The following is a 24,962-nucleotide window of genomic DNA, read 5'->3' on the forward strand; positions in this document are numbered from 1 at the left end:
AAAATTGGACTGGTTTAACAGAAGTATGACGACTTAACAAATTTTTTCTTCTTTTATTACAATATTTAGATGTTGGTTGTCTAAAAGTATATCTAGATTTGCAGAAATTCTTGTAGAATAGATGAGAGGGAGTTATTGCAAAGAAGATAAAACTAGCTACAAGTTGGAAAAATAAATAACCATTTATTATGCTTGCCAAAGCTATATATTATGGTGAAGTTTCATGTAATTTAATAAATTACTGTAAAAATAAACTGGTAACTGGTATGTTAAAAATTAAAAAAAAAATTGATAATAAAAGAACCCTAATTAGTCACTATATACTCTCAATATTTACACATCTATTTCATGAATAAATGGAATATTTTTATTATGGAAAGAAAACATGATTTTATATGGAGAAAATAGCTTTGTTGGCTTCTCAAACGTCCATATCAAGAAGCATGGTGTGTTGGGTTTGCGTGCTGTATGTGCTCACATTTTTATTTTGAATGAAGGCTTCCATTTAGTGGGGGAAAATTGAACTAACAACTGTATAATAAATTGTGTTTTGTACTATAAAAAGAATGTTTACATTAACATTATTTATTATGTACTTATGTTTTTACATTTTGTTAAAATGTAGACATAAGTTTTTTTGAAATTTTATAAAACTAAGTATAGAAGCACCATACTTCTTGATACAAATGATATATATATATATATATATATACATGTAAATGTTTAATCCTTTTACTTCATTATATTTTTGTCACCATGGCAATAAAAATATAATTAAGTAAAATTACTAATCTTTTTATCTTTATTGAATATCTGTAAAATTTTTAATATTCTCACAAACATGAGTATATGAACGCGTCCAGGGGACAGAGCCCCATGGCTAGACGTTCAGGCTAGTACCAATTATATTTCTTTAAAATTATATATAAGATGATTTTTTTTTCACTTACTGCTTTGTTTTTTGTAACAAAGTTTTTATACTTTGCACAGATCTCTGCTTCATTTTATGCGGAATTAAACTTAAAATATTAAAATTGTAGAGGTTTACTGTCTCAATCACTGATCAATGATTGATAATACTTTTAATTAAATTCCCTATAAAACTTATCTGATAAAACAGATATCTCCTTAAAAGTACCAAACATGGGAAAAAAAGAAACAAAAGCTCAAAGTAGAAAAATTAATTTTATAAGTAATTAAATTACATGCTACTGTCACAATTCAAATTTATAAATTATTTATTAATTTTTATTATTTATTTCTTTTTAAATAAAGGATGAAATAAAGAATTTTATCCATTATTCATGAAAATGTAATCTTTTTTTTTTATATCAGCATTTTCTCAACTACGTTGATTTAATCTTTTTTTTTTAATTTCTTTTGGAGTGATTCAGTTTAAATGTATTTTACATTATGTCTTCATATGATTCATTTTACAAATGATTTTCAATTTTTTTAAATGCTTATTTTTTTAAATAGATAATTTATATTTTTTTACTATTTATCTTTCACTAAAGAACCATATCATGTGTGTATTTTTTAAATTAAGCATTTTTATTTGATATGGATTATTATCAAGCCGAGTTTTAAAAAATTTGTATTTATCAAATAGAGAAAATTTCTTACACTGCAACATTTATTTTCTTTGAATCATGGTATATCCAATACAAATTATTTGGTGGAAGTGAATTGAATGATACCCGTCTTGAAAATTATTTTTATCATTTTAGTTATGTGGGTAAAAAAAAAATTAATGAGATTACTTTTAAAGAGCTGAAAGGCAGTTTGGAGGTTGATATACAGATGAAAGTAATGACAGATTATGAACATAACTCATTTTGTCAATGCTAAAGCATTGAACAATGCTAAGCATTTAACTTAGGGAAAATCTCTTTGTTGTTTGAAAATTGTAGTGTTAATTAAAATAACTATACTAAAGGAACTGGAAAAGAATGATGAATAATAATTATGGCCAATCGCATCAGTTTTGATAATTTCAAAAATACTGAAATTAGTAGTTCATAAGAAATTTAAAAAATCTGTCAGTAAATAGAATTTGGAAATAGTCAACATGGCTAATGCATTATTAGTTATATATATGTATTTATTTTTTAATATTTTTTTTAATTTTAATCTTACACTGAAATATGTTTGTATGAGACTGATGAAATTATACATGAAAAAATAACTGATCCTTGGAACCAAACCCAATAGAAGCTGATGTTGAAATCAGTGTTTTAAGTATTATATCAATTGGCTGACCAGTTATGTACTTATATTAGAGTACATCAGGAATAAGTAGGTTAGCTAATCTACAATTAACAAAAAAGGAATCGTCCCAGTAAATTCTAGTGTAGTTTATTTCCTTGGACTTAGAAATTTGTGGTTTACTAAGTTGCAGTAATAAAAGCATTAGTGACAATTATATCGATATTAGTTATTTCTTTAGCACATTCAAGGACATTATGTGAATTAAGAGCTGTTTTGTAATAAAATAAAATTAATTGATATCAGAATAGGCTTACTGTAATTCTTTGTTTCATCATAAAAATGTTAACATTTTAAATAGCCATCTAATACTCAGCATTTTCTTTAGACAATACATTTCAGTGGGTTTTAAATCTCCAAATTTGTTATCTTTTGTCCTTTATTTTAACCATATTCTCTGTGCTTTGTTTACAGAAATTGCTAAATTTATACCTAATTCTAAAATATATTTTTAATCTTTTATATACATGCTAAGCTTACTTCCATTACTTACTACATCCTGTAGTTAATAAACAAAGTTTTTCATTTATGGTACTATATTCTACCATAGTAGTATTGTATGTCTATTTTCTGTAAAATTTTATTTTATTCTATTTTGTTTTATCCTGTTACTTAATTTCTCAACTAACAGGTGGTCACTCTACAGGAGATAATGAAACAAAATTATATTTTTTTTTTTTTTTTTTTTGTCTTCAGTCATTTGACTGGTTTGATGCAGCTCTCCAAGATTCCCTATCTAGTGCTAGTCGTTTCATTTCAGTATACCCTCTACATCCTACATCCCCAACAATTTGTTTTACATACTCCAAACGTGGCCTGCCTACACAATTTTTCCCTTCTACCTGTCCTTCCAATATTAAAGCGACTATTCCAGGATGCCTTAGTATGTGGCCTATAAGTCTGTCTCTTCTTTTAACTATATTTTTCCAAATGCTTCTTTCTTCATCTATTTGCCGCAATACCTCTTCATTTGTCACTTTATCCACCCATCTGATTTTCAACATTCTCCTATAGCACCACATTTCAAAAGCTTCTAATCTTTTCTTCTCAGATATTCCGATTGTCCAAGTTTCACTTCCATATAAAGCGACACTCCAAACATACACTTTCAAAAATCTTTTCCTGAGATTTAAATTAATTTTTGATGTAAACAAATTATATTTCTTACTGAAGGCTCGTTTAGCTTGTGCTATTCGGCATTTTATATCGCTCCTGCTTCGTCCATCTTTAGTAATTTTACTTCCCAAATAACAAAATTCTTCTACCTCCATAATCTTTTCTCCTCCTATTTTCATATTCAGTGGTCCATCTTTGTTATTTCTACTACATTTCATTACTTTTGTTTTCTTCTTGTTTATTTTCATGCGATAGTTCTTGCGTAGGACTTCATCTATGCCGTTCATTGTTTCTTCTAAATCCTTTTTACTCTCGGCTAGAATTACTATATCATCAGCAAATCGTAGCATCTTTATCTTTTCACCTTGTACTGTTACTCCGAATCTAAATTGTTCTTTCACATCATTAACTGCTAGTTCCATGTAAAGATTAAAAAGTAACGGAGATAGGGAACATCCTTGTCGGACTCCCTTTCTTATTAGGGCTTCTTTCTTATGTTCTTCAATTGTTATTGATGCTGTTTGGTTCCTGTACATGTTAGCAATTGTTCTTCTATCTCTGTATTTGAACCCTAATTTTTTTAAAACGCTGAACATTATATTCCAATCTACGTTATCGAAAGCCTTTTCTAGATCTATAAACGCCAAGTATGTTGGTTTGTTTTTCTTTAATCTTCCTTCTACTATTAATCTGAGGCCTAAAATTGCTTCCCTTGTCCCTATACTTTTTCTGAAACCAAATTGGTCTTCTCCTAACACTTCTTCCACTCTCCTCTCAATTCTTCTGTATAAAATTCTAGTTAAGATTTTTGATGCATGACTAGTTAAACTAATTGTTCTATATTCTTCACATTTATCTGCCCCTGCTTTCTTTGGTATCATAACTATAACACTTTTTTTGAAGTCTGATGGAAATTCCCCTTTTTCATAAATATTACACACCAGTTTGTATAATCTATCAATCGCTTCCTCACCTGCACTGCGCAGTAATTCTACAGGTATTCCGTCTATTCCAGGAGCCTTTCTGCCATTTAAATCTTTTAATGCTCTCTTAAATTCAGATCTCAGTATTGTTTCTCCCATTTCATCCTCCTCAACTTCCTCTTCTTCCTCTATAACACCATTTTCTAATTCATTTCCTCCGTATAACTTTTCAATATATTCCACCCATCTATCGACTTTACCTTTCGTATTATATATTGGTGTACCATCTTTGTTTAACACATTATTAGATTTTAATTTATGTACCCCAAAATTTTCCTTAACTTTCCTGTATGCTCCGTCTATTTTACCAATGTTCATTTCTCTTTCCACTTCTGAACACTTTTCTTTAATCCACTTTTCTTTCGCCAGTTTGCACTTCCTATTTATAGCATTTCTTAATTGCCGATAGTTCCTTTTACTTTCTTCATCATTAGCATTCTTATATTTTCTACGTTCATCCATCAGCTGCAATATATCGTCTGAATCCCAAGGTTTTCTACCAGTTCTCTTTATTCCGCCTAAGTTTGCTTCTGCTGATTTAAGAATTTCCTTTTTAACATTCTCCCATTCTTCTTCTACATTTTCTACCTTATCTTTTTTTCTCAGACCTCTTGCGATGTCCTCCTCAAAAATCTTCTTTACCCCCTCTTCCTCAAGCTTCTCTAAATTCCACCGATTCATCTGACAACTTTTCTTCAGGTTTTTAAACCCCAATCTACATTTCATTATCACCAAATTATGGTCGCTATCAATGTCTGCTCCAGGGTAAGTTTTGCAGTCAACGAGTTGATTTCTAAATCTTTGCTTAACCATGATATAATCTATCTGATACCTTCCAGTATCGCCTGGCTTTTTCCAAGTGTATATTCTTCTATTATGATTTTTAAATTGGGTGTTGGCAATTACTAAATTATACTTTGTGCAAAACTCTATAAGTCGGTCCCCTCTTTCATTCCTTTTGCCCAGCCCGTATTCACCCACTATATTTCCTTCCTTGCCTTTTCCAATGCTTGCATTCCAATCTCCAACTATTATTAAATTTTCATCTCCTTTTACGTGTTTAATTGCTTCATCAATCTCTTCGTATACACACTCTACCTCATCATCATCATGGGCGCTTGTAGGCATATAAACGTTAACAATCGTTGTCGGTTTAGGTTTTGATTTTATCCTTATTACAATGATTCTATCGCTATGCGTTTTGAAATACTCTACTCTCCTCCCTATCTTCTTGTTCATCACGAAACCTACTCCTGCCTGCCCATTATTTGACGCTGAATTAATTACTCTAAAATCACCTGACCAAAAGTCGCCTTCCTCTTCCCACCGAACCTCACTAATTCCTACTATATCCACATTCACCCTATCCATTTCCCTTTTTAAATTTTCTAGCCTACCAACCTTTTTTAAGCTTCTAACATTCCATGCTCCGACTCGTAGAATGTTATTTTTTAATTTTCTGGTGACCCCTTCCTTAGTAGTCCCCACCCGGAGATCCGAACGGGGGACTATTTTACCTCCGGAATATTTTACCAAGGAAGGCGCCTCCATTATTGCTATGTGAAAATGCAGAGCCACATTTTCTTGGAGCTGTAAACCATTGCCAGCTGTAGTTTTCCATTGCTTTCAGCTGCGCAGTACTCAGAGGACTGAGTGATGTTGATACGGCCGTTTAAGTCATTGTGACTCACGCCCCTACAACTACTGAAAGAGCTGCTGCCCTCTTTCAGGAATCATTCCTTAGTCTGGCTCTCAACAGATACCTCTCCGATATGGTTGCACCTTCGGTCCAGCTACTCTGTATCCCTGAACACTCAAGCCCCCTCACCAACGGCAAGGTCTCATGATTCATAGAGGAGGAAAATTATCTTATGTTTCATGATTTATTAGAGCTATCCGTTTATATTAAAAAATTTAAATTGCTGTGTTTAAGCTATTTATGTCATTTGGCATAAAACAGATGGTAATTTTATTATCTTAATTTTTCATTCTAAGATATATTTTAATTGTTTTTAATGATGTTTTTATTTTTAATTTGTTTTAACTGTGAATTATTAACATTTAGTTTTTTATAACAAATACAGGGTTTCCCATATAAAACGCAACCCTAATTGAAATAATAAAAAGGCATGCGTAAATGTAAATGTAATTTTTATTATTACCATCCATTACCTTACATTTAGAGTAAATGTTGGAAGTGGCCGCCATCTTCTTGAATACAAGGTTCAATTCTTTTTATAGCGTTTCTTGCAACTTTTTTCAAAGTTTGTAGCTGGATATTTAATACAGCTTGTTCATACTGACTTTCAAGTGTTCATGGTTTGTTGCTGTAATTGCATGGCTTTTTCTTTGGGGTAACCCTATAGAAAAAAATCCCTGTATATCATATTCAGGCAATGATAACGCAAAAGCGTTTTTTACCCCCCCCCCCCCCCCAAAACCACCATTTGTCATTATATATTTTTAATTTCACTTGAAAGAAATATGTTATATGAGAGTGTAATATGATATCCTTGTGTTTTGGATTTTGGGTTGTAATTTTTCTTTATTGTTAATGTACAGATTAGAAAAGTAATGGCAATATGTCAGTTCATTATTTTCTATTTTGAGGATTGTTTTTGGTTCCTTTAAATTGTAAACAACTTATTTTATTCCTCATTATCAAACGTACTTTTAATATCAACAAATGTGATATAAGCAGCTTTGTTTTCTCAGTCTTATCTATCTTTCTAGGCTATTTGAAGGTTAAAGTTGCATTTCTTATATTGAAACTCATTCTGTAATATGACTTCCCTTTCTCTATTCACTTTCCTCTACATTTTCTATTTCACCAAATTATGGTAGAGAATGTTTTAGAAATACTATGTGTACAGCAATAGTGATAATAAAATTATAACCAGAAACCAATACCAAATATGTACAAACATGATTTTTGTTTTTTACTTTTTTTGTGGAAATAGTATAATTATTGTGGAACTTCTTGTTTTTGTTTAATTTGGTTTGGCAAATTATACTGAACTTCATTAATTATGTATATTACTTTGTTCATGTCTGCTTCTAGATGTATTTTACAGTATGTAATTTGATTTGAGAATCATCGTTCCACTATTATCCAATCCACATTGTATTTGCATCTTTGGCATACCATTTTTTTTTAAGTTTTTAAAATTCTAATGTCCTGAATTCTTATTAGTTTGTTTTTAATAGAATTGTGAAAACAACAGATTAAAAAAATGTATGGTTTGTATACTTTCTGATCACCAATGAATAATTTCTACTTTGAGATCCGATCGGAGAATTATTTTAATCTGAATATATGTTTCCTGAGGAATATTTAGTAGCAAAATGTAGTTCCTGGGAAGATGTAATTATAATTCTTCTCCTTTAAGTTGTTTGTGTAAGCTAAATGTTAAATCTATGTTGCTAAGATTGAATCAACTTACTGTCTGTTTCACATTCTCAAACTACTAGGCTTGTACATTCTTTCAAAAACTGTTCCTTAATATGACCTCTCCAGAGATTCCCCACCTGCAAAACTGGGGTATTTTAGGTGATTATTTGACTATAAATGACAAACCTTTTTAAATTCCTTGAATTTTAATCTATTTGCAGTTACTTTTCATTTTTGCTGAGAACCGTTTATATTTCTTTTTCAGTAATTTTCATTTGAGTTCTGTATATGTATATATATATATATATATATATATATATATATATATATATAGTAATTCTTTTTTTTTTATATTTTATGAATATTTTTGTGTTTGTATGAAGTTTTTAAAACTTGTTTTTGTTTTGTACTTTACAACCTTTTACTGTTTGCTACTTGATAAGTTGTTATTTTATGGCTATTGCTCTCTCTATTTTCCTTCAAAATTTTGAAATTAATTTTTTTTTAAATTTAACTGTGCAGTATTTTGTTTTCTTTTTGGGACATAATAACTATTCTGACTGTTCAAAAGCCATAAAAAACATCAATTTCTGTGATAGTATCCATATTGTCTTAATGGCATATTATTTGTCTTAAACGGTTTCTCAAGAAAAGGATCTTGTGATTTCCGTAAGGGTAAGATTTTTATGGTGAGGTGGATTAGACAAGATCATTTTCTTGTAAACTTATTAATATTATTTTACACATTGCATAATAAATTGAAGTGTATTTAAGAAATGTGGTTTTAAAATAATTTCCGTCCATTAAATTATAAAAAAATGAGAGTTATTTTAATATTTAATTTAATAATGTAATCTAAATATTTATAAATTATTTTATTCAATTTGTAGTTATTAATTTATACAGTTATTGTAAAACTTGTACTGAAAATGTAATTAAATCTTTTTTTACATATAATTTGTAGCTGAAGATAAAGATTGTATTTTTTAATTATCTTTATTATAATAAATTTATATTTAGAATTGTACAATCAGTTATTTGTAATTATTTTTTTGTTTTAAGTTATTTAAAACATGAGTATGTGCTTGTTTGTATGAATGATGGTATTTAAAATTTCTATTGTTCAGCACAAGCTGTGAACATCACATCTATAATAACATTTGGTTGGCATAACCAACAAAACTATAAACACACATCTGTAAAATGTAACAATATATAATTAGAATTAGCAAATATCTAAACCATTTTAATGATGAATTATAGTGTTTGATTTAGGTTGTCTCTAAAATATTCTTTACAGGCTCTTAGGAAGTAATCTTCATTATGTATTAGACAATTTACTCTATTACGGAACTTTACTTCATCTGTGGAGAGATTATGAATCTGCCATTGTTCTAATTTTTAAAATTGTGTACCATTTTTAGTAGATCAAAAGAAAATTGATTGATATCAATGCATTCAAACTTGTACAGGAAGAGAAATGCCTCCTATGTCTAACTTGCACTTACCAAAGTTTTGGTAACTTTTTAACTAAATCTGGTGGTTTAATAATTTTTATAATACTTATTACTGTATTCATTTTAGTAGTATGTAATGTTTGATAGATGAACATAAACAACAGTTTTAATTATTTTAACAGACTTGATTAAAACTGGATTGATGAAAATAAGCACCATATAATGAGACAAGCAAAATACATTTAAATTCCACACAGTTAAAACAGCTCATTAATAACAGCTACTCCCTTATAGTTCAAGCATCCAGATTTTTCATATGTTTCATGATTTGTTACATACACCCATGTCAGCTAGTAGCAAAATACTCGCCTAGTAAAATACCAAATACATGTTAATGGCTACATACCCACACTAATACAACATTGACTTCTACTTCATAATTTTATTTGAGCAACCAATTAAACAGCAGCTATAATATATTAAACAATGCACGGCATAACATTATTAAGTATTTAACAGAAACTGAAATATTTAACTTAATTTTAACATCATAAAAGTGAGAAAAAATTACTGACTAGTGTACAAAATAACTGATTAAGTTATTTTGTATTAAGCAAAAATAATTGATTAAGAATTTTATAAAATATTACTAGAGATAAATATTAAAAAATTATATTTATGTAACCTGTGACACTCCCAGTAATGTCAGGATTCCAACTCGGGCTCATTCATCTAAATTGGTTCAGCCGTTGAACTGCTACGGTGGAACAAACATACATACATCCTAAATACATTACATTCTTTTTTGGGCAGTTTAACAAGATCCATTTCTGAGTATATCAGTTAATTTTTGTTCTGGTTTGATTCCATCATGATTTTGTATTATACTAGCAAATGCCTGATTTGAATTTTGAAAATTGGAAGATTGGTTGCAAAGATATAAAAACATTTCCGAGTAACAGTGATCTGTTTGGTCTTTTGGGCATGCAAAAGTTAGCCTTCAACCTACTAACAAATAACCTGTTTTATTTATATTGAATTTTAAAAATTGGATGATTGTTTGCAGTGGTATTATAAGAGCACCTCCAAAAACAGCGCCCCAGGGCCACCCTGTTTGTTGATGGTGATGATTGGTCTAGCCTTGTATGAGGTGCTTGCATCACCTCGCCACTCTAGCCTCACATGCAGTCCCTAAAGAAAGCCCATTATAATTAAACAGAATTTTTTTTAATTTTATTCTATTATTTTTGTAATATTATTCATTCGATTCAAATCGTTCAGTTCAAACCCAGCTCACACAGTGATAGAGACTCACAGTTCATAAATTCACTTAATTAAAGATTGTACTTCAACTGGCAGATCTTCACTACTACATATATATGCGAGTATAACGTACACGAGAGTGAATTTTTAATTCATTGTCGACCACCACCTGGAGAAGACCAAGAAGAAGACAGAAGTTCCCTTGCCGCTTCAACGTGGGACCTCCCGACGGATGCCAAACATCCCTGCCGGAGCAGGAAGCCTGGCCGGCCCGCCGAGGGAGCCGCTGGACGCGAACGCTACCTTCTCGCTCCAGCTCGCCGGGCTTCAATCGTCCTGGCCGTCGGTCTCAGGAGCAGGCCCAGCGTGGGGTCGCTCGGGGAGAACCGCCGCGCCGGCAAAAGACCACTGACGCCGACCCGACACTGCGGGACTCTGGGGGCCACACTGCAGTGGGGACCTAACTGCCGCTGAGGGAAAGCCCGGTCTGATTTCAATGTACGAACCGTAACTCTCCGACTACAGCCAAGTCGACTTCGGGAGACCAGCTTCCGAACTCAACAGCTCTTCTCAGAACTAAACAAAAACGGCCCTTTTCAGGACTACCTCAAGGTTATAAATTACAACGAGCCGTCGAAGCCAATCGACGACAACAGCCCTCCTCAGGGCTACTACAAGGTTATACAGTGCCATGTGTCGTCGAAGCCATTCGGCGACAATGGGCGCCCAACGTGGGGTGAAGATCGTCTGGATGAGAAGACTGGACATAGCCACGCCTCTACCGACTACATGTTAGCAGACAGACCAACACATACGGTGCCCAACAACATTGACTGCCTGGTTGCGGGCATCCGTGCAGAATTTCCGCCGCTGATAACGGAAACCTTCAGTGGCCTACCACATGAGGACCCAGAACTATTCTTCTCGTCTACAAACTAAGCTACAGAAACAGAGAGTGCCTGTTGAAAAATGAGCCGAGTACGCCGAAGGGCAGCTGAAAGGAGAGGCTCTGTCCTGGGCCAGGCAATACAAAGACCTACAATTCGATTGGTCCGAGTTCATCGACCGAATTCGGCATCAATATAACCGCCCGCAAACTACTGCCAAGCTCTGGTCTTAACTTTATGGACAAACGCAAGGAGCTAATGAAAAGGCGGAGCTTTTCCTGTTGCAGAAGAGGAAACTCATTCAACAAATTGCTCCCGGTATTGAGGTTGCCTTCCTACCAATATTGCTGGAACAGCTCAGACCGCAGATTCAACTTTCGCTGCGAGCGGCAAACATTCATGATATTGACAACCTGCTGCATCGAGCCATCATCATTGAAGCAGCCGAACAGAAGATCCAAGCTACAATGTTGAAGAGTACTCACGAAATCCACGTTAGTTCTGCGCGGAGCTCGCTGGATCGAGTAGGTGAGCTTCAACCGGTTACTTCCGTGGCTAGAACAAATGACAAGGCAACTCGACGTAGAAGCAACTTGGATCCGTGGTGTCTCCTGCCGGAGCGCAATTTCCATAGGGACTGCCCAATAAGGAAGTCGCAGCAGGGAAATTTGTAAGGGTCCCGGCTGTGGAGCCAACCGGGGCCCTCAATCAACTAGGCTCAGACATCCCTAGAATCACCGTCAAAGTAGCAGGACGACTCACAAAAGCAGCCATGGATTCTGCGGCCAACTTCAGCTATGAAAGACCTGAACTAGTTACCGTGGCAAGTCAATTCCAACACAGACATCAAGATAGATCTGGCATTGAATTCTACTTCCTGCTGTACCACGGTTGTGATGCAAATAGAGCTTCTCTGCGGCGACACGAAAAAGATGGAGTCAGCCACGATTACAGTCGTGGCTACCTCCATCTGGGTAGGGAAACCTGCAAAATCGTTTTTTGGCGACATCGTAATTGGATTGGTCGGCAGTGAAAAATACAGCACCCCCTGAGGTAAAGACAAGATTGGAGACGGTGTTGAAGCGGTACCAGGGAGTGTTTTCCAGCACTCCCTTGCAACCAACTCGGTCAGCAGTACATGGGATTCGACTTTGGGAAGGAAACCGGCCGTTTCGCTTACCGATGTACCGGTACAGCGAAGAAAAGAAACGGACTATAAGAGAACAAGTGAAAGAGATACTAAGGAAAAAACTGATAGAGCCGTCGACATCGCCCTACAACTCTCTAGTAGTAATTCTTAAGAAGGACTCTTCATCATGTTTTTGTGTAGACTTCCGGCGCCTGAACGACATCAAGGAAGATGTGGACTCACCACTGCCACTGATCTATAAGACTATTAAAGACTTGGGAAGCGCCCGCGTCTTCTAGACAATCGACCTTAAGAATGGCTGTTGGCAGATACCCCTGGAGAAATCAGCCAAACGTTTTATAGCCTTTTCAGTTCCAGGTGGCGGCCGATACCAGTTCCGAGACATGCCGTTCGGAATGAAAAATGCACTTAGCTTATTCCAGTATCTAATGCAGGACGTTCTCACTGGCTTCCTCTGCCAGTGCTGCCTGGTCTACCTGGACGACATTATTGTTTATAGCAGTAGCCGGGTAGAAAACTTAGGCCACCTGGACTTTGTTCTGGAACGGCTACAACCTGAAGTGCTCTTTGGAGAAATGCCAATTCGGCCGAGACAAGATGTCATTTTTGGGCCATGAAATCACATCTACGGGAAATATTCCGCAGCAGCAACACCTACGTGCCATCATCGAACACAAGATTTCTGGGTCAAGAAAGGAGCTGCAGAAGTTCCTCAACACCTGTAACTGGCTGCGAGAATATATCCCAAGATTCTCGGAAATTTTCGCGCCTCTGACTGGCCTGCTGCGAGGGAAACACTGGAAACGGACAGACACTGCACAGCGAGCCTTCGAAGCTGTTTGGCAAGCCTTCAGCAGACCGTTGAAGTTATCTCGGCCGAATCCAGAGCTTCCAACAGTTTTGCTAACCGACGCCAGCCAACGAAGACTGGGAGCTGTACTTTACCAGTAAGCTGAGAACGGGGAGCGAAGAGTCATCTCGTTCGCCAGCACGAAGCTTTCAGAGGCAGAGAATAAATATTACTCGAATGCCTTGCCCTGGTGCGGGCAATCAAACGCTATTGACTGTACTTCGAACACCAAAGTTTCATCCTCAGAACGGACAAGGCTTTGACATGACTACGGCAGGCCACCGGGCAGAAAACAAAATATGCTCGCTGGGCCTTATTGGTTCAAAGTTTCAAGTTTACCTTAGAGTACTGTCTTGGTTGAACGAACTACCAGATCTGTTGTCAAGAGAACCGGTGGAAGAAAATACTAAAATTATGCGGGATGAAGGTAGACTACACCCGACTGAACGCGGCCAAGAAGAGAGCGGAGCGGTTACACCCGGACTGCAAGAAGTCGTTGCCACTTCCCTGTTCAACAGGTGCGGGAAGCATAAGAAGCCGATCCATAGTGCCAACGATTACGCCAGGATTCAAATTCGGCCCCAGTCGCTCACCTCACCTCAGAGTGGACGAAAATGGCATCATATGGACAGCAGGGCACAGCACTAGGGCCAAAGCTTTACCAGTGGGAGTGTACGTCCCACCCGGCAATCGCTTGGCTGTTATACAACACTACCACCCTGCTCCAGAAGCCTGTCATCCCAGAGCAGAAGAGACTTGGTGGGCGATCCGCCTATACTGCAATTGGCAGAGCCTTATGATGGACGTTCGGCAGTACATACAGGGGTGCTGCACATGCACCCGCTACAAACGAGGGCCAAACCCTCCACCATACAATCAGCGACCCCCGAGGCCTACCGCTTGTTGGAAGCATATGGCGGTTGACTTAATGGGTCCATACAGAGAAACGAAACGAGGCAACAAGTTCCTAGTGGTGGCAAAAGTCCCTCCCATCAGTCACAAAAATAACTGGAATATTCTGTTTTATTCACACCAATCATGCCTAACTTCCTTTCATTATTAATTCTGTTTTGAATTAAAAGTGGATAAACTACAGGCCAAAATAATATTAAAATATTACCGTTCTATTAAAACAAAATTATGACAAAATGTTATGTGAAATGCAGAATCAAATTAAAAACATCTTTAGTGACATAGTCCTTACACACAAAATTAGCACAATATTGCCTCAATTTTCAGAAAAATATCAGTTACACTAATTGTTTGTTCATATAAATACTCATCTGTATTAAGAATTTCTCAGATCCAATATCTTCTTTAATGAGTTGAGTTAGCAAAATTAAAAATGCCAATAATTTTAAGTACTAGTTTATTTTGTCCTCTATGTTGCAAATTATAAAAGGTTACAAATTATAAGAGATATATGTTACAGTGTAACATAGACCTCTTTTATAATTTACAATAATTATTGTGGAGAATATGTGTTACCAGTGTAGAATACATATGAGATACCAGTGAAACTGACAACTGAAGAATATAAAATAAATTCAACTACAGGGGCTGCAGAAAATATTATGGTAGAGGAACTTAACTTACATTTACTCAGATATAAAGAAAAGATACAAGCATTTGACACCGCATTTGCATTAACCTATGCAAAAAGACATACTGTATTTATCAAATGTCTTAATAGATAATAGGCACATATACAAAGCTATTGCAAATTTTACATTTAGTATGTAAAAGCCACCAACTCAGTATTTGATCATTATAAAGTTTACAAATTAGATTTGACCAAACAGTAATGGAAGCAACACATAAATCTATTTGACTGCTTACTAAATGAGTTTCTGAATCGCTTAAGAAATTGTTGTCATTAATAAGAGAGGTGTATTGTAAACTTTTTCAGGAAAGCTTTATAGTCATGGAAGCACATTTCTAAACAGATGGTGTTTTGTTTTAAACCTAATTTTAATATTCAAACTTATGATCAACAGATGAAACTATTCTGTTACTTTTGATTTGATTTGTATAATTTTCTGAAAGTCTTCAGGTATCTAATGGAGCTTTCTTAAAAAAATTTGTAGGCAGTTGCATCCCTTGTTCATGTTAAGAGTGGACTTGTAGCTTTTTACATCCATGGGCAATCATGCCAGGATGTGTTATTAATCACAATCTAACAAAATATTGTGTTTTGATTTATTACAGCTTGAATCATATGGAATGAAATTCAATAAAAAATAATTTCAAATTGATACTTGAGTGCTTATAAATGCTGTTCTCACTGCCCCCTTTATCCTTAGATTTTTAAGGTAGCTGATTCGTTTTGAACAAAATAATGGATGACATTAAAGTAATGATAAAATAACTGAAAGAAATTCACATTAAAACTTTTACTTTGCAATTTCATTTTTGTCCATACAACTATGATTCTACAGTTACAGTCATATTTTTTTAAATGAATATTTTTGGAAGAAAATTATAATGGAAAAAAGCTGAAATTAAAAATATGATGAAAAGTCATTTCAAGATTAACAAGTACTAATTTATTGTAGTTTATTTTGCCTTCTTTTATTTTAATACAGTCTCCTATGATTTACTTCTTTGTTGAGATAATGTTGGTTAAATTTTTTGTTATGGTAAAGTAAAAAGAAACTTAATTTTGGGGTGACAACACTTTATCAGTGTTGAAATAAGATACCCTTTAATTAAAATAATAAAACACAAATAATACGTGATTGTTGTTAATGTTACAAACAAAAAAAAACAGGAATTTAACAGAATAAACTCTTAATTTACCAAGGGGGAGGCCCTTCCTTCCTGTGATAATAAATTCGACAGTAACAATTCTTTCCTCTTTTTTCAAACAGTTTTACAGGACAATTATGATAATTGCATATTATTCTCTTTTTTAAGTAATGGTTTATTACAAGTACAAAATGAAGTATGTCACCAAAATATTAGACACTATGTTAGTAACAGATTATGACAACCGTAGTGAGTATTCTGATTATTGGTGTTAGCTAGAATCTGTGGTTTGTGGCTAAAAAATTGAAAACCTGTTTTGTGCTTAAAAAAAAATTTTTTTTTCAAAGTTTACTTACTATTTTTTATAATGCATTTTTATTTGAGTGATGGTTTACATTAACTGGTCTTGAATGGGTTGTTTTAAATTATTTAGGCGGAAAACGGGTACTTACAAGAGATTAGAATTGGGACCGCGCCCTAACTAGTTTTATGGTAAAAGTTGCCGGTAGAACTTGTAGTGTAAAAATTGTTCGCGTCGTAGGGAGTATTTAATTTTTTACAATCGGACGTTTGCGTAGTAGTGGAGAGTGCATTTCATTTCTATGGTTTAATAATAAATTAATTTGAAAAGCAAACCGAACTCCATTTTATCCAAGGTTGAAGTTTTAAAATCAATATTTTTATTGTAGGCCTCCTGTAATTTTTCACGATCGAGTGCTACACCGTACAACATTACCGTTTGAATACTTCTTGGTATGTTAATATTGCGTTAACGGTGTTTAAAATTTAAAAATCACCCGCTTATTCGATAAAAATAAAACACGGTAATATTTTAATATTATTTTGGAGTGTAGTTTATCTACTTTTAATTCAAAAGGGAATTGTTAATGAAAGGAAGTTAGGCATGACTGGTGTGAAAGAAAGCGGAATATTCCAGTTATTTTTGTGACTGATGGGAGGGAATTTTGGGTCAGAATTTTGGTATCGGTGTGAATGACCAATCCCTATTGCACAGAGATTTCAAAATGGCCGCCATGATGTAGATTTGTTTACGTAGCAGAATTATTTTTCGCCTATTTTTCGTTTTTTGACAGTTTTCCTTATTTTCTAAATGATCAGTTGTTATTTAATTTGATTGTATATTACAAAAAAAGATATGACTGAGCTGTGCAAGGACAAATTTGACAATATATGTCGTCTCTGTTCTTCTCTTCTGACTGCTACAAAACATGAAATTTGTGGAAAATTAGGGCTGTCTAATATTATTGATGAATGTCTTCAGATTAAGGTAAAGTGAAATTATTTATTTTTCTAAAGTATTTTGTCATTTTACTTGTATTTATTTTATATTTTAATAGTATTATTGTTACTTATATTGAACATTTTAAGGTTGGTTGGGCAGTGGTTATATTTTTGAGTAAGAGAAGGGGCCATAAATGACCCAGAAAAGAAGACATTGCTTTTCCTATTGGGGTTTGTTTCGCTTATAGGATTTCAATTTTTTTTCTTAAAATTTTTTTGTACTTTATTAAATAATGCGTGTTTATAATTTTTACAAATTTTGGAGGTGAGGTTGTTTTAAGAGTATATTAACGGCCTTGGCCTAATTGTAATATTGGCCAAGGATTGTAAGGTGTTATGTTTTCACATAAGAGTTTCCAAGTTTATTTTATCCTTATTTTATAGAAAATGACATATTAAACATTTATTAACCCCAGATTTAATTTACACTTCTTAAATATTTTTTCTGAAACCTGTACAAAGGTTTATTTTTAACTACACTTATTTCTCAGAAATAATAAAATTTCAGCTCTAATATTAATTAGTGTTTAGTTTATTACTGTTTTGTGGATTTAAAAAATATTTTGCTTTTACACATATTTTTCACGATTGCAATTTTTCCCTACTTAATTTGAATTAAACTCCTTTACAGTTATAGTTTCATAAGTTTGTGACATTATTCATTCCATCGCTTTCTTATGAGAACTATAATTCAAATGAAAAGTTGTAATTGATAAATTTTGCAGAATGTAGAATTTTACTGTACAATATGTAAAGGTGCTAATTACCAGATCCAAACAGTACATTTATGTAATAGTAGACCTGATCTGATAATGGAATACTATCTGAGTAGTAATATTTCTTAGTAGTAATTACTTTTGTAAATAATTTTTTTCCTGAAGAAAATCGTACGATTGGTTTTCTTTTGATAACTTAATATTTACTAAAACTACATGCTTCTGATACTTTTGATTTATGTTGTTTTAGTTTTATTTTTACAAGCACGAAACTGTTGGCTTTGAAATTTTTTTTGAAAATAATTAATTTTCAAAGAACAATTTTTAAACTGAAAATTGACAAGTTTATGCCGAATCAAATATCACTTATTGAACACTAAATCATGTACTTACATATCAGTACTAAATAAATTTTACAAAGTCAGTAGTAAATAATTTTACAAACTTTAGGTTTGTTAGTTCTGATATAGCAGATTTATTTACAGCCAATCATATCTTTGGATTTTATGTCATTTTGTTGAAGACAGCTACTTTCTTTTTCTAAGTAGTTTTCATAGTTATTTAAAAACATTGTAAATTGTTTCATTACAATATCAAGTAATTTAAAAAAAAGCGAAAACAATGATGCTTTTAAAGGTGTGTTGTATTTGCTTTTAGAAACTGTTTAGGCATTCTGCAACTCCATTAATAATTGTGCGGATGGTACAGTTATTTTTAAATTAGAGTTTAACCCTATTTTTTCATGTAATCTATAAGTAGCATAATTTGTAAAATATTTTGAATATACCTGTTTTGTTATCCAAATAAGTAATCTGGGTATTGTAGATAATTACAGTCATAAAATTATACAAACATTTTCGTTTGATAAAATCCTCTTAATAATAGGCCAGCGATAATATTTTTAAAGGTTGCTAAAGTAATTAATTTTTTCATAATATATGTAAATTGTTAATGTTGATTATCAACTGAACTGTTTATTAGTATATAGGTTTATTTTATTTGAATTACTGATTTATATTAATTTGAATCTTGATGGGTTGTGGATTATGTTACTAGTCATGTTTGAGATTATTAGTGTTTTTAAAAGTACAGTATACGTGTAATACCTTGGAAAATTATTTTAGTATAATGCTGTTGTACTGTTAATTACTCTTTTGGTAATTAATATATAGGATTTAAGTAACCTGAGAACACGGCTCAAATCTTCTCATTCAAATTGTATTTATTAATTCATCTTAATCAATGTACTATTTCATTTTGAAGTAAATTGTAATGATTTACTTTACTAATTAGAAGTAATTGTAATGGTTAATGTGTAGTACTGTTCTATTATACAAGTGTACCAAATATTCTTCTTTTTTTTAAAAATGAAACATACTGGTTGAGTGAGTAATACTTTCTATGTAACAAAAAAACATATTTGGTGCAAGCATTAATAAAAACTTAATCTCATTTGTAAATTTAGTATTAATATGTAGATTTGTTATAAAGGCATACAAAAGTGAATCAAGTCTTATTGTTCTCCAGTTTACCATATTATATAATTTTCTCAAACAAAATATTAGTACCATGTAGATATATAATATCAGATCAATGCCATAAACAAAATTAATATTTTCAGTTTTTTGAGTTCGTGCCAAATAAATGCCCATTAAATTTTTAATTTGACGTTACCCTTAAAAAAAACTTCAAAACCAAAAAATCAAGAAAGTGTTATTTAAAAAAAAATAATTGTAGTATAGTTTTTTAAAGTTTATTTTCTGTGTTTAGAAGTATGATATAGAACTTATTCCAAAAAAATAGTATGTTAATTTACTCCTAACAAACGGTCTGTTTCCTGACACAACTGCCTTCTTCACTGCATTGCTAACTTCTTGATTGAAGAATTCATTTCAGCATTGCAGCCACTTTGGATGGATTACAAGTTTTTATCACAGAAACCACAATTTTATTATTAAACAATCTATTTTTCCTTATCAGAGAAAATTAGGTGACAATAAAAGGATATGATGTAGCCTTTCTTGTTCTTTGCAAAAAAATAAAAAATTAGTTAATAAAAAATTTGTTTATATTATGTAATGATATAGGGATATAAATAGCTATACATTGTCGGGAAATTTTTTGTCTCATATGACTGTAATCTGCTTATTGGACAAAATGTTAAAAAAAAAATTGAAGGCATTAAGGTGTACTCTTACAGCCAGAGCTAGAAAGAGTTGGTAGTATATTGGTACTTTCTTTCTTTTTCCTGTTTAGCCTCCGGTAACTACCGTTTAGATAATTCTTCAGAGGATGAATGAGGATGATATGTATGAGTGTAAATGAAGTAGTCTTGTACATTCTCAGTTCGACCATTCCTGAGATGTGTGGTTAATTGAAACCCAACCACCAAAGAACACCGGTATCCATGATCTAGTATTCAAATCCGTGTAAAAATAACTGGCTTTACTAGGACTTGAACGCTGTAACTCTCGACTTCCAAATCAGCTGATTTGGGAAGACGCGTTAACCACTAGACCAACCCGGTGGGTTATATTGGTACTTAAATATCCCTTTAATAACTATCATTTTCTTCCTTTTGTAAAGCTGTCATGTTATAGTTTTAGTGGTGTGTGTTCTTTATAGGCTATCTTATAACATAGCCTGTGTAATCTGTGTTTTCATCAAGCAGAGATGAAAATATCAAATAATTAGTGAGATATGCAGCATGGTGATATTTCTATGATTATTAGTTTTGTTTAATCAAAATTGACATTGATATTAAATAAGTAATATTTTTAAAGAAAGGATATTTAAATTAAACATCAGATAAATGTATTGTTTTAAATTTTCTACATCTCAAGGATATTTAATTATAAATCTATGTTTAAATCATTAAAATGTATATCCCTATCCAGTCAGGAATAGGTAATGATTTAAATGATAGTGTAAATGTGGATTTTTGGTGTTGGTAAATGTGACTTGCTGGCGGCTTGATAAACCAGTTTTCTTAGATCGCTGGAGTTAATTAATAGCAGGCACAGTTTCTCAGTTTAGCATCTATTAATGTCTAATTACTGTAGTAATCAGGTCTACTTAAGAAAATAGACATATCCTTAAAATTGCACCAGATTTTATACTACTCATTTGGTTCTAGTCGTAGTTTATCAACTAAGTGTGGTCGTTAATTAGATTCACTGAAATTGTTTGCCTTTTTTGATTATTTTATTGGGTTTGTGCACAAGATATACTTATTTTTAATCTTAACCCAATCAGTCTTATATACCATGAAGTGAAGTTAGTTGCTAAAAGCATTAACCTGACATTAGTACTTGTCTGAAATTAATGAAATGAACATTCCAGACCACTTTCTGGGATTTCTCTCTTGATCAACTGAACAAGAAACCAGCATGCTGATCACCCCACTTACTTGATGACCAATTGCTTTGTTCCTGATTGTTTGTAAATAGGTTATAATATTTTATACTGTCTGCTCTAAAGAATGCACTATGATTAGACCATTATTACATTTATGTTCCAAAAATTGCATTACCTTGAGAAAGAAAAGAGAGAGATACATTAATTATTTACATATTATAGATTCATATCTATTATATGTATTGTATTAGCCATATTTATTTTATAATTTAGAAGTTATTGCTTTTGATGAGTTGGTAAAAAATTGTATTTGATTACATCCTTTAGTCTTTAAAGTGTTAATTATTATGTTATTTTAATATAAAAAACTTACCAATGTAGAACTCTGCTGCTTTATGTCAGTTTTACCTGTTTCATAGTTGTGGATGTGAAAGAAGAATGATTCTGCTTTTGACATGATGTGTGGTAATGCCCTATATGTTATGATAAAAATATAGTCTTCCAAAAACAAATTTCTACTTGGACTGAGTGCATAAAAAAAAGGAAAGTGATAGTGGTTAGCAAAGGCTGATTATATCTCCATACGTAAAAGTACATTAACTGTGTTAACTCCTTAATTCTAAACATTTTTTCTTGTCACTTTTCTGTATCATGACTTCACCAATCCTGCTAACATGAATAAATTTTATAATCTTATATAATAAATGTAACGAAAAACTTGTGATGTGATTTTATATGTAGTTCATTAGTTTTATTTTGTAGTGTTATTTATAAGCTCCTAAGTTTTTTACAATATTACAAACTGTCCAATTTTGTGTACTTTGTATATGCTTACTTATTTAAAAAATCAGTTTTAATTTTAATGTTTGATGTGGTTTCAGGTTCATAAAGATGACAATTTACCGCAATATTTGTGTGAAAATTGTTTGATACTTCTTCAAAACCTTAGTACTTTTAGAACATCTTGTTATGATACACAAACAAAGCTGCTGGCTTGCTTAAAATTGAATGGTGATACTGAGGAGCACAAATCAAGTGTAATATAAATTAATTGATTTTTATGTTTAGTTAATATTATCCTGTTTATAAAATAAAATATGTGATAAGTATAACTATTGATTGATAATTTATAATAAAAATAACTAGGACTAGAAACAAATTTTTTCTATATATTTCTTAAATGAATAGAGTACACTGGAGGTGATGTTATTGTCTTAATTAAATATAAATAAATAACCTTTTCTAGGATGAAGAAAATTTTATGAGTATAGCAATTAGTATAGCAAAAGTATTTTAAAATTTCATTTAAATCAGTCTGCAGTGGTTCATTTTTTGTTTCATTTTTGTAGTCGCTCACTTGTTTGGTCTGTAAGAAACAGTAGTGGATTATAAAATTATGAAAATTATTTTCTTAATGAATTACTTTTTCTATTTTTTTTTTTGTTAATTACATTTTTTGTTTGTTAGGATGTATTAAAGGACAGCAGTACAGTTTTTTAGGCCTAAATTTTTATTTTTGTGCCACCGTAAATCTACATATAGATTGTTGACATTAAAGTGGTTGTAAAATTTTAGTTTGTATATATTTAATGTTATATGAAATATAAACTACCAAAACAGTAATTAGATTAGTTAAACTTGCCATATTAATTTCCAATAACCGGTTTTCATGTAATCCCATATATGTATGTATATAAACACAGACACATATATATACACACACACACACACACTAAAATTCTGTAATATATGTGTCCATCCTTTCACTGTGTTTCTTTCAACTGTTTTCAGAGTTTATAAATGGAGGATCAATACAGCTTCTGTGATATTGACTGATTAATGATCAATATCATAACCATTATCAGTCAATATCAATCAATCCATTAGTGTTGGTGGTTTTTTTTACAGGCTTTTTTTTGAGATAACCCCCAAAGAAAAAAATCTGGTGGTGTCAAAATATAGAGATGCTTGTGGCAATAAGGCATGATCAGTGATGTGATCACCAAAGAATTGTTTAATGAAAATAGTTGAATTTAACAATATTGTCGCTGTTGTATTCTAACAATATTGATCTTCCTCTTCCAAGAGTGCAGTGAATTACAATAAAATAATCTGATGTATTTCTGCATTAATTAACTCGAAGAAAGTTTTATCAGCAGATCTTTTTCATGATATCCCATGACAGAAGCTTATCTTCTGTAGGTGCATTGATTTTTCAAGATATATGTGACAGTTTTTCAGCACTTCAAATTTTACTGTTTTGACTCTTTACACAGCCATCCAAGTGAAATGATGCCGAGTCAGATAAAAATAGTGAGCACATAATATGAATCCCCTCATGCACATACTAATGTTCACCATTCACAATGTTCTAACTGTTTCAATTTGTTGGATCCACAAGCTGATGAACTGTTTGAATTTGGTATGGTTGTAGGTTAACTATTTTGTTGCCCAGTGAATGGTTGGTTTTGGTGAATTAATTTCTGTTATAAGTATCCTAATTGAATTTTTGGTAAGGCAGTTAATTGGTCAGCGATATCTGCATTCAACACTGCTCTCGATCTTTTGTGTTCCTTGTTGTTAACAGAACCTGCCTCTCTGAATTTAGTTACTAACCTCAAACTCTTGTTTTGTTGGGAACTTTCAGAAAAAATATTCTTACATTGTAATCACTGATCGCATTCCAAAGAATGACTGTAATAAAAATCTGTTTCTTTTGTGAAAACATCTTCATAACAGTGCTCTGATTTTTTCTGATGGCTTTGATGTGACTAAGGTTTATTCCAGTAAAACTTGGGACAGTATTGTAGTCAGTTCAAAATTTATAGAAGGCTGACAAATAGGAGGTTGTGTTTTATGTGGAACTCCTGCATAATTTAAAAGAAAATATAGATAGAATCTTGAAGATACCCCATCTTTAGATAAAAGTAACTTAGTATTGAATACAATGTCTCGTAAGGTAAAACAGCATTTATTTATTTCTGTGTAACTTTTGCAATGCAGTGATGCCAGCTGAAATTATTTTGTGTAATTCATTGAGTGTAGCCGAGATAATTGTCAGAAAAATATCTTTATTATATTAATTTTTACAGATTGGCTTCTTGATATAATGTATGTTGGATTCACTTATTTATATTACATTTACATTTACACACAAAATGTATACCCTATAGTATTGTGTAGAAACATGCATAAAAAATATTTTAAAATATTAAAAATATTACTTATTAGAAATATTCATTAAAATAAAATGCATAAATAATAACTTATTAAGTGTGTGCTCATGCATATGCACACGTACAAGACATGATGTTGATATAGCTCTAGTATAAAATTTTAATATTTAAAATAAATTTAAATTGTGTCAGTGTAAATTCCTTTAAAAAAGTAAATATTGAAAAAAGTTCAGAACAAAAACAAATTATAACGGTACTTACGTATTAACGCCATCGTAGCTACAGCTTTATTTAAAAA

General features: G+C 32.2%; 1 protein-coding gene across 1 annotated transcript in view; it reads left to right on the top strand.

The window, feature by feature from the left end:
• LOC142329496 (uncharacterized) overlaps positions 1-24,962 on the top strand; it is a 73,921-nt gene that overhangs the window by 29,102 nt on the left and 19,857 nt on the right. Inside the window, exons 7-8 of the mRNA XM_075374169.1 lie at positions 17,248-17,401; positions 22,370-22,525. Coding sequence (XP_075230284.1) covers positions 17,248-17,401; positions 22,370-22,525 — 310 coding nt within the window. The remainder of the gene's footprint in view (positions 1-17,247; positions 17,402-22,369; positions 22,526-24,962) is intronic.

This window comes from Lycorma delicatula, chromosome 8 (genome assembly GCF_047948215.1).
Source record: "Lycorma delicatula isolate Av1 chromosome 8, ASM4794821v1, whole genome shotgun sequence".
Lineage (NCBI taxonomy): Eukaryota > Metazoa > Arthropoda > Insecta > Hemiptera > Fulgoridae > Lycorma > Lycorma delicatula.